Source organism: Plasmodium yoelii (genome assembly GCF_900002385.2).
Source record: "Plasmodium yoelii strain 17X genome assembly, chromosome: 4".
Taxonomy (NCBI): Eukaryota; Apicomplexa; class Aconoidasida; order Haemosporida; family Plasmodiidae; genus Plasmodium; species Plasmodium yoelii.
Window position 1 is genome coordinate 662019 of NC_036176.2, and position 11951 is coordinate 673969.

The 11951-nt window shown below is 20.1% G+C and overlaps 4 protein-coding genes across 4 annotated transcripts; 3 read left to right on the forward strand and 1 right to left on the reverse strand.

Moving 5' to 3' along the window:
* Positions 1-522: 522 nt before the first annotated feature.
* PY17X_0415400 (conserved Plasmodium protein, unknown function) lies at positions 523-3261 on the forward strand (the record flags this gene model as incomplete). Its single annotated transcript, XM_723017.2, has 2 exons — positions 523-1452; positions 1540-3261. 2 exons carry the CDS (start codon positions 523-525, stop codon positions 3259-3261), a joined length of 2652 nt encoding a protein of 883 aa, XP_728110.2.
* A 1365-nt stretch (positions 3262-4626) lies between these two features.
* Positions 4627-6117, forward strand: PY17X_0415500 (conserved Plasmodium protein, unknown function; the record flags this gene model as incomplete). Its single annotated transcript, XM_022955105.1, has 1 exon — positions 4627-6117. One exon carries the CDS (start codon positions 4627-4629, stop codon positions 6115-6117), a length of 1491 nt encoding a protein of 496 aa, XP_022811577.1.
* A 751-nt stretch (positions 6118-6868) lies between these two features.
* PY17X_0415600 (zinc finger protein, putative) lies at positions 6869-7568 on the forward strand (the record flags this gene model as incomplete). Its single annotated transcript, XM_720136.1, has 2 exons — positions 6869-6938; positions 7069-7568. 2 exons carry the CDS (start codon positions 6869-6871, stop codon positions 7566-7568), a joined length of 570 nt encoding a protein of 189 aa, XP_725229.1.
* Positions 7569-8314: 746 nt separating this feature from the next.
* PY17X_0415700 (eukaryotic translation initiation factor 4E, putative) lies at positions 8315-8998 on the reverse strand (the record flags this gene model as incomplete). Its single annotated transcript, XM_720135.2, has 1 exon — positions 8315-8998. The coding sequence occupies one exon, from the start codon at positions 8996-8998 to the stop codon at positions 8315-8317; it is 684 nt and encodes a 227-aa protein (XP_725228.2).
* Between the last annotated feature and the right edge of the window lie 2953 nt (positions 8999-11951).

Here is an 11951-nt window from a genome sequence, read left to right on the forward strand (position 1 = left end):
AGGTAATAACTGAATAGATTTATTCTCAACTTTCTTAATAAAATACTTGAAGTGCACCCTTTTGAGTATTTTGATATTGTTAAAAAAAAATTAATAAAATATTTAAATAATATAACTATGACAAATATATTTAAGATTAATTATTATTTTGATTTTTTTGATTACTAAAAAAATATAAAAAATGATATTACAATGATAAAAATATTTGAAATATTTTTTAGTAATATTCAAAATTGTTTTTCTTTATAATTTTTTAAGGGTGTATGTATATTATTTAAAAGGTACAAAATTATAATAAAAGAAACAATTGACAATAATTATTAGAAAAAAAACATTTCCTATTTGTTAATTAAAGAAAAATAACATTTAAGGATACTTTTTTGTGTTTAAATATTTCACAAATTTATAACTATAAAATATTATATATATATGCAATACCGATATTTTGTTGTGTCTAAAAAAACTTCCATGTAGATATATGCATGCAGATATTATTTAGTGTAAAGTTCATTATATTCCATAATGTATTATCTATTAAAAAATACATTAAACTTTGATAGCTTTAAGAATATAAAACTCGATTTAATTAACAAAATCGAGACATCTGATATTTCAAATTCACATGAAGAAAATGAAGTATTTAATTTTTTAAAAGATAAAGAACTGTCTTCTGACGAATTAAATTTCAGTAAACAAAGAAATTTAAAAAATACACTTTCAATGGAAAAAAAACTAAAGCATATCAATAGTTTGAAGAAGTATTTAAATGATATAACAAATATAAGATATAATGAAAAATCAAGTTCCTATAAAAGCAAAAAGAAAGCTCTCAGTGAAGGAAATTTAAACGTATATTCAATATTAGAAGATTTCTATAAATATGAAAACAAAACAACTCAAATATTAAAGAACGAAACAAATATGAAAACAGTAATATTGCATGATATGTTTTATGAAACTTTGCATAAAAAGATAGAGAAAAATGGATTTATAAAAAAACAATTTATTAAAAACTTCTTATTGAAATATGTTTCGCAAAAATGTAAAAACAACAATATGAAATGCATTTTAATAACAAATAAAATCGTAATAAATGGTAAATTAAATATCTATATTCAGTGTTGTGACAAATTCATTATTGGAAAGGATAACAACAATAAAAATACAATGGTTTATTTAGAAAAAAATATCTACAAAATGTTAATAAAAAAGAAATTAAATTTTGTAAAAAATAATAGAAATTTGAAAAATTGTCTAAAGAAATTGCTTCTTGAAAGAAATAACATTAAAACTAATCAAGTTAGATACGCTATGAAAGAAATATATTTAAAAAAAAAATTATGCTTAAAAAATATTAAATATGAAAAATATTTGAGTAATAGTACAAACAATCATGAAAATATTGATATGATGAGGGAAACCAATATAACACTCCCCCTTATGGATAAGCAGGTACTTTTTATTAATCATTTTTATCTATCTATGTATGAATATGCAGAAAATATAAAATTGAATTCACTATTTTTCATTTTTTTGCAGGGATTACATGTGTACAACCAAAATGAATTTAGCAACGACATGTATAAGCTTGAAGTAACAGACATTTATGAAAATGGAAATAATTTAAAAGCTCGAAATTCTACTAACACAATAAATATAGATATAAATAGTAATAAAGATGAAAAACACATTAGTAGAATTAGTTTGTTTAAAAAGTGTAATGAAGTTTTTGAAATAAATAACTTAAAAGATAGTATAAATAAAAATGCGTTTAATCAAAAAAATATAAATTTGAGCATAATAAGAAGAATGAGTACTAATAATCACCGGATAAATAAAAACCATGTAAAAAAAAATAAAGATAAAAATTTTCACTTTCTTAGTAACAATATAAACTTTTATGAAACCTTAATTAAAAGGTCAAAATGCAAAGAAAACAATTTTATAAAAGATAACACCTTTTCTGATAAAAATATAATTCAAAATAGAGAAATTAACGAAATAAAGGAAAAAATTAAAACAACTTTAATAGGTTTAAACAATATAAAAAAAAATAACTATAAATTAAAATTTTGTCTTGAAAAAGAAATAATTGATAATACAATCCATCATAATGAATTAAAAAAAAGTATAACTTCTCTTTTCAATGAAAATACTTTACAAAACAATATAAATGGAAAAACTATAAAACATCCTAAAAATAAAAAAAAGTCAACAAATACAAGTAATAGTAGACAAAAATATATAGAGATGGGTGTAGAAGGAAATGGAGAATATACAAGTAATGAAAGCAATCAAATTGTTAACATAAATTTGCAAACGAATGTAGATTGTATATATAATAAAATAAAAAATGAAAATACAAATTGGAAAAAATATATAGAAAACAAAACAGATGAGCAGGAAATATTTTTTAACAATTTCAATACTGATGAATTTTTGGAAAGAAAATGTACACAATTAAAAAGAGGGGAAGAATATTTAAAAGAAACAAATAATAAGATAAATAAAAAAATATACACACTCAATAAAAACGAATTAAATGAAAATAATTTAATCAATAGAAGAAGCATTAATAATTGTAAGTTAGTTTGTGAACAAAAAAGTGATATGATAAAAGATGGTGAAAGCAAGCTATATAATAAAATTGAAGTAGAGCCAGATAATAATTTTACAAATAAATTAAAAAACACAGACAAAAAAGAAGTTATAGATAATGTTGAAAATTATGAAAAAAGAATTACACCTGACAATATGGGAAATGCTGAAAATGCAGAAAATTCTGAAAATGAATATAAAGAGGACACATTAATAAATAATATAAAAAATAATAATGATACATTGATTAGTGATAAAAAGAATATAACACAAAACACGATTAATTCTAATAATTTTACAAAAAGTTTTACTTTAAACAATATGTTGCCAAGTTCATATAAAACCACAAAAGAAGAGTTTGATATAAAAAATGTAAGATATATCAAAAAAATAATAAATTGTGAAATATATATAAATAGTAAATTTGAAAAAATAAATGAAAGGAATAAAAATGCAATAAATATAATTGAAAAATATTTAAATAACAGAAATAGGAAAACACATATAGACTTCACAAAACAAAAAGAAGGGAACAAATCATGTTTTAAAACTAATTATATATTTGAAAATACAAAGAATGAAAAAAAAGTTAAATTATTACCAAATTTATATGATCATTATGCATGCTTATTATTGAACTTAAAAAATTCAAAAGTTATATGAGAATGTTTACTATTATTTTTGGTTACTAACAGTATTTGCCAAATTTGTTATATATATATCCATATTTTGTACTTATTAAAATTAAACAGATTTTTCGCTATCAGTATTTATTTTTTGCATATTATAAACTTTGTTAAGTTTTTTTCGAATTAACACTTAAACATATGAATATTTGCTTAACTCATATAATTTGAAAACAATTTGTTTACTCAACTCATTAAACATATTATGGGCAACATTATAGTTGTGGGTTTATGCCCATAAGCCACATATATAATCTACTATATACTAAAACATAAGTATAATAATATACATATATAAAATTAATTAAAAATAGGGATCGAAAATTAAACAAATAAACATACTTTTGTGATTTAAGAGAAAACGAACATCATAAAAAAAATATATATAGACAATTATTTGAATATTAATTCTTTTATATGCATGTTTGAAATAAAAAAAAAGAATGGAGAACTATTTTTGAAAAAAGTTATATTCTTGAAATAAAAATATCGATATTTTAATTATATGTGGGGTTGTCTTATTTTTTTAAAGAAGAGACATTATCCTTATTGTATATATTTGACGTTTTATTTTTTAAAAGGCTTATTTTAATAAAAAAATAACAAACTATGTAAATATAAGTATGTTTCATATAGCTTATTGAAAATTTATTTACTCAAAGTTTGATATTTCTTTAAGATAGAAATTAAAAATATGTAAATAATATATTATCCGTGTTTCTTAATTTTGTTATAATTTTATTTATAATGATTGCTACAATTTTTTTTAGCATTTTATGTTTTGGTTTAGGAGAATATTGTTTAATTTCACTTCTTATTTTTTTTTCGCAACCATATTACTATATTTTATGGAATGTTTATATTACCAAAAAAAAAATATACTACACATACATATCACATAGTATTTTCTAATTTCATTATATATTTAGAATTAAAATAAAAATAAAATGTATAATTTTCAAAATTATAAAAATTAAATTTCATATATATTTTTTTTTGTAAAAAATGTGATAATAAAGAAAATATGAATATTATAAAATACATTTCAACGAAAAGACAGTAAACATATACATTGTATATATATTTGCATCTTGAATTTTTTTTATTAATTTTAACTATTCATAGAATAATAATTAATATCATGTTTTATTTTTTATTTTTTAAAAGTCAATAAAATATAAATTTCAATTTTTATGGTTTAGTATATCTTAATTTTGTCATATTTTATTTTTCACTTCATTTTTGGTTCGATAAAATAGTTTTATGCCGTGATTAAATATTGAGAATAACACATGATTTCACTTAAAAAAACTAAATGGAAAAACAATAGAATTATGAAAAAATGGATAATTATTATATTTTCAAAAATGTGAAAAAACCTCCAAATTCTTATAATGAAAAATATGACAAAATTAACCATGTTAGTAATTCAGAAAATATAAATATAGGGGAGACATATATTAACCCAAAATATAATTATTTATCTGAATTGGATATATTTGATAATAGTAATACTCAAATAAAACACTCGACACACTTTCTTAATGATATAAAAAATAAAAATAAACTGACAAAAGAATCAAACCAATTCACACATTGTTCATATAATACAAAGTTTTCTATCCCATATGACACTAATTTATATGGTAACAATTTTATACAAAATAATCGTTGTTCCTATATAAAAGCAAAATATCCCAAAGAAACTAATTATAATATTAATAACATTACAGAAGAAAAAAAAGCAAATACAATTATGCTTAATTTAGACACCTTTAATAATAAACATACAATAAAAAACGATAATGATACTAAACAAATAGATAAATGTATCATGATACAAAAAAATTATACAAGTAATTCTTTAAAAATAAATAAAAATATGAAAAGTGAGGTTTTAGAAAAATGTACTAACCACACACAACCTAATATTTTATCTATCTGTAAATTTGATAATAAAAGTGATATTATTAAAATGGAGAAATATAAAAATAATTTGATAAATATATATGATAATGAAAATAGTGAATCTAATTTTGAAACGAACAAATTTGATGATGATATAGAAACAATTGTGGGATATAAAACATTTGAGGATGAAATGCAAAATGTGGAAAAAAATAATAATTGTCTATCAGTTTGTTCACTAAAAGATAATGAAGAAATAAATCAAGAGGAAAACATATATTTAAGAAATAGTATGACTCGATTAATAAAAAAAGATGTTTTAATAAATACAAAAAAAGAGTTATCAAGTTACGAAATAAAAAATAATAAATCCTCATTTTATTATAGAGAAAATAATATATTTATAAAATTTATTATGTCTGAAATAAATATAAACATAAAGGTGTATAAATTATTGATAATTTTGATAGTATTAATATTATTATCATTATCTAAAAATATCCAAAAATATGCAGTTGTTACTAGGAAATGTTATAATATATATGAAAGTCCGTTTAAATCTACAAAAAGATTATTAAAATATATGATTATTGTTTTAAAAATTTTATATAAATGTATTTTGCCAATTTTTTCATATATATTATCATTTATATTTGGTGTTATTATCAAAATATTTATTATTTTAAATATCCCTATATGTATTTTTATATTATATTGGAAATATATTCTAAAAAATGAAGGATCAAATATAAAATTTTATTTTCAAATATGTTTTAAAATATATATGTATATTATTATGCAGGTTGCACACATTTTTAAAAATTACACACAAACACAATTATTGTCCTTATCATACAAAATTTATCAGCTTATTTTTATTTACATTTGTAGATTTTTTATAAAATTTTATAATGACATCCTTTAGCTTTTTATTAACCATAAATGATAGGGCAACTTATCCAAGATACAACATATTATATACATATACTTGAATTTGTGTTTATGTGAATATATATATATATATATATAATATTTTTAGTATTTTTTCCACTATTAATCTTAGAATGTTTATATATTCCTTCCGTATGTGATAAAATTATGACTAAATAATAGTATGTACTATTCATACAATAATGAGATGGTATTATTTTTTTACTTAATTAATTTAATCTATATAAATATTTTTCGCAATATTTTATTGTTTAGTATAAAATGTATAGTTTTTCTTTTTGCTTGCTTTCTCCATATTTGTTTTTTTTATTATATGTTCTTACAAATCATTGCATAATATAATACATGTCACTTTTTACACATTATAATGTAACACATTTTAAATTCGCCAAAATATCAAAAAGGAAAAAATATTATTTTTAATTGTGCACACAATATACTCTATTATTTTGTAATGTTTATTTTTATATCTTTGCATATTTTTGTATCTTTAATTAAGGATAAAAAATAATATAGGGAATAAATTTTAAAAAGGAAACTCTATATGTATGTATCATACATATATAATGATGTATTTGTGTAAGCTAGCCTACTTTATTTTTTAACTTGATTTAATTTAATTTAATTTTTACAATTTTAAACTATGTAAAATTATAAAACTTGTTGCTTCAAAGATTTCAAAATTTTCAAAAATTCAAAAATTTTAAAAATTTAAAAAGCAGAACATGGATATTCGGTCGAATATTGTAAACTCCATGATATTGTCATTAAAAACCTGCAAAGATAAAAATAAATGTAATTTTTTTTCGCTCTTCCATTTTTTAAAATTTGTTATATATTTCCCCTGCTTATACTTACACACATATATACTTTGAATTATTACATATAAAAAAAAAATTATTTTTTTATTCGATTTCGTTCGTAGATATATTGCTACTAAATGAATTGCTCTCACTTTTTCCATCACATGCTGAAAAAAGTTTAAGATTATGCTTAAAATCAAAAATAAAAAAGTATACACTAATAAAAGGAAAATACCAAAATAAAGAATATTATCCATATCAACATTCCGTAAAAATAAATAGGGAAAGATATTCTAAAAAAACTAACTCTTGTTTTAGTGATGGAGCTTATAATATTACTAGAAAAAAAACAACAGAAAATTTAAGCAAACTCAAAAAAAAAAAAACACGAATAAATTTTTTCATAGTTTCGGGAGATAACAAAAAATATATAGTATTAAAAAATTCCTGTTCATGTTTTTATTTTAAAGAAAAAGTATTATGTGATAGTCGTGACGTATTATGCAAACATATTTTATCTGTCATTTTAGCAGAATGTTTTAATAATTACACACATTTTTTTTTAGATTCTTCTATATTTTTTGAATATTACCTTAAAATGGTGAACACTGAAAACATATGACAAAAGACGTTAGCAAATATATAATATATTATTTAGTTATGTAAAAAGTAATAAAGAAATGTGAACTTAAGTTTGCATAAAAAAGTGTAGAAAAAATTAGAAAATTGTAGTATTTGATTTAAACCCGTCATTTTGCTTGTTTGTTTATTTGTTTACCGTTTATTTTATGTATACACCCTTTTTGAGTTGAAACTTTTTAAATTAGCGATAAAACCGCAAAGTGATTGCTAGCATGCGCTATATCAAATTTAATTAAATTTTAAATATAAATAGTTTATTAAAAAAAAGGGAATGAAAAACATATGCGCACGTACATATATATATGAGCATACGCATGTATGATATGCAAATTATGAAAAAAAGGAATACACATTTAGTTTGAAATAACGAGAAAGGTGCTAATTATTTTTTTGAGTAACTACACATATATATACGTATGTGGACTTTATTAAATCATTTTCTTATAAATGAATATTTAGGTTTAGTATAAAAAAAAGCAATAAATAAACCTTGTTATTTATTAAAAATATATTATCATATTAATCTAAAAAAAAAAAAATATAAATACCCATAGAAACAAATAATATGGGTTATAAATGAATTCAAGGGTAATTCGTATTCTGGATGGGATTTAAGCATGTATTAAAATTTTTGAAAAAAATATCCTAAAATATATTTTTAAAGGGTAAATTATATATAAATTTAAGTACCACCTTTTTCAATTTACCATATCATTATCAAAAAGTTTACTTATGTACGTGACTAAGACTTTTGACTCTTGGGGGATAAACATGCGAACCATCTATACGATTACACATGTGTTCTTCAAGATCTTTTCTTAAATGATTTCTAACATTTTCATCTGTTATTGTAGTATACCATATTTCTATTCTTATATAACCATAACGTGTTGTACTTAATTTATCAACTAATCTAATTCCTGTTATTAAATCATAATGTTTTAAACTACAACCAATAATTGCAAGAACAAGATTATTCCAAAATTCATCTATTTGACTATATGGAAAATCTTTTGGTAATATCTTATATTCAAAATGTCCCCCTCCAGCATTGGCTGGGTCTTCCCACATTGGTTGAATATTATCTCTAAAAATCATAAGAGCATCCACAATACGAAATATCCCATCATCTGAGAATCTGGTCATACTTCTTTGTGTAAGTAAATCACTTGGTTGAGGTAATCTATTCCATAATTGCCAAAATTTTTGAACGCTATTAAATTTTGCTAATGGTCTTGTATAATCCTTATAATTATTACTTTGTTTAATTTTATTATCAGAAACTTGTTCCCATATTACCCAATTATATTGTAACAATAAGGGATTTGATAAATCGATCTTCGTTGCTTCAATTTTTTCATTTAAATCAAATGCATCTTTGCTGCTCTTATTAAAAGTTAGGTACTTCATTTTATTTAAAATTATATTTTTTTTTTATATTACACGATTTTTAGGAAATATTAATAGGTATAATATAAATATTATATTATATTCACTAATTAGGGTTTATATTTTTGTATTTGAAAGAAACAATAAAGGCAAAAAATAATATATCTCACATAAATATAAATAAATTAGTACCTTTTTTTTTCGTTTTGTTAATCTATATATAATTGAAAATATGCATACAGTCATATATCATTACTATATATAAATAAATTATATAATCTGTAGAATAAATATAAAATATTTTTCTTGAATAATTGCTATTAAAAATTTGTCAAATTCTTACATTTTGGCAATCTTAATTTTTCCTCTATATCAATTAAAATAAAAATTTTCAATGTAAAAAATTATTTATGATGATTTTCGTTTATGCATTATCACTTTAATGCTAGTAAAGTAAAACATTACAATTTTTTATGCGCTTAAATTATTTTTTTATTTTTTTATGGGTAAATATAAAGGTATGCATAACAAAATTCAGTTAATGCCCTGATGAATATATAATATATATATATATATATATCACCCAATTATGATGCAAAAAAAAAAATACATATATAATGTTTTTTTATGGGGAAAATATTGCAAAAAAACTGACAAAATATAAGAATTATTTTATAGAGAAATAAAAATGGAAAATACGATAAATTTTAATTTTATATACAAAAAATAATAATTTCTTTGTTTATGTTATCTTATTAATTTATAGATAAAGTAAACACTTGTTTATATATAGTATGCATATTTCGTGAAAAAAATAGCATGCATCAGCGATATACTTTAATTTGTATTTTTTTATGTATAAAAACCTGATACAGTAAAATTATATATGGAATGGTCCATCAATATATACATAAAATTTTGTAATAATGAATATAATCATACTATGAAAACTAAATTTAATAGAAAAAGTCAATATTATAGAAACAACAATGTAATAAATATGCAAATAAGAACATTTTTATTTTAAAATTTAAATAAAAGCAAAATATACACTTCTTCACTTCCCTGTGTAATACATATAGCAAATACAATAAATATGTATATTTTTTTAAAGGATTTAATTATTTATACTATATATTTTTGAATATATACAATTGAATTAATGTCCTATATATTAATGTTATTTACATTTTTCCTACATTTTCATATCGTAGTGCATATATGTAAAAATATCAAAATATAGCTCTAAAAAATGTATCAATAATTCATAAATACATTCATTCAAACACATGTATGTATTTTTTTTTTAATTTAATGGGGAAAAACTACTCAAAAAAATTGAGATAATGCTTATATATTTTATATTAAAAATATTATATTTAATTATAAGGCATCAAATAAAGCAACTTGTTTTTTTAAAAGGTTATTTCATTTGTTTAATATAGTTATCAAAAAAAAAATGATAACGTTTAATCATATAATTAATTTCCTATTTCAAATAAAGAATGATAACTACATATAAATATATTTAGTGTGGAGTATATATCGAATCAAAGAAAGACATTATTATATTGCTCCTTTCTCTTCCAAATATTATATATATTACATTTTTATAAACTTTTATGTGAACATATGTGTATTTTTTCTTAAATTTGAATAGGTTTAATAATTATAGACACAGCATTTTCAATGAATTTATTATTTTTAATGTCCAAATACATTAAATTGGACTAGCAAACATCATATTTTTCTCCCCCTCGTAAACATGACATTGTGCAGTTGTTATTATAAATAGTAGCTGTCTGATTATTACTTATTATACATACATTAGTATAGTCTGTTCAGGCCAAAGGAAGTTATCAATGTTATATGCATAGACACTTGGTTTTTTACTATTTATGCAAAAACTATGTTTATTGAAAATTATTATTTCATAAACAATTTTTTCATATAATGAAATATATAGAAAAGGGATACATTGGAAAAAAAATATGTTTATGCTAGTGTGCTATGAAATTATATGAAAATGTTTTACCAAGGAAAATAAGCCAGAAAGTTATACTTATAATAAAAAAAGTATTTAATGTATTTCATCATTCCATTATAAATATATGTACCACTTCCTCAAAATTAATAGGAAAGGAGAATGTTAATAATATTTATTTTATACACTATTGTCTATTATTGTGACATTTTCGCATAAATAAAAATGACAATGTAGAATATATTTAAAAGTGTATGTTACCATTAGGACATTTCCAATTGAATTATATAAGACAAGTATATTAGTACATTATATTGTTAATTTGCCACTTAATATTAAGGACATAACTCGACTATGTTTTTTTTTATAACATTTGAAAACACACACTTTTTTAAAGTAATTATATGTCCCTTAAGTTAAATAACTATAATACTCACTGTTATAGCTTTAAAAAAAAAAAAAATAATAAAATAATAACTGCTAAATAGCTAATAATATTTTATATTCATAATTTAGCTAAGTTTTTATGTAAAATAAGCTTTATATGTAAATAAAATTATTTTATAATTTTATATTTTTTTTTGTAAAGGGTAAAATAGCTAGTCGTGATTTAATAGTTGTACACCACAAAACAATTACTAATACAAAAAATAATTTTCATTTTAGCTTGGCAATGAAAATAATATTATTAAATTATATTTTACTATATGAAAATTATGAATACGCAAGAAATAATTTACAAAATTTTAGCTATATAGTTATGTAGCTATTTAGCTACCTGACTATTTAACTAAAAAACTTATATTAGCCATAATATAAATTATGTATTTAATTTAATTTTATTTATTTTCCTATATATATATATAATTTATTGTTTGTATTTTATTTATATATTTTTAATTAAATTTTTTTATTTAATTTTTTATTTAATTTAATTTTATTTGTGTAAAGTTTATAAATACTGTTGTATTATTTAAATTTCCGTTGTTC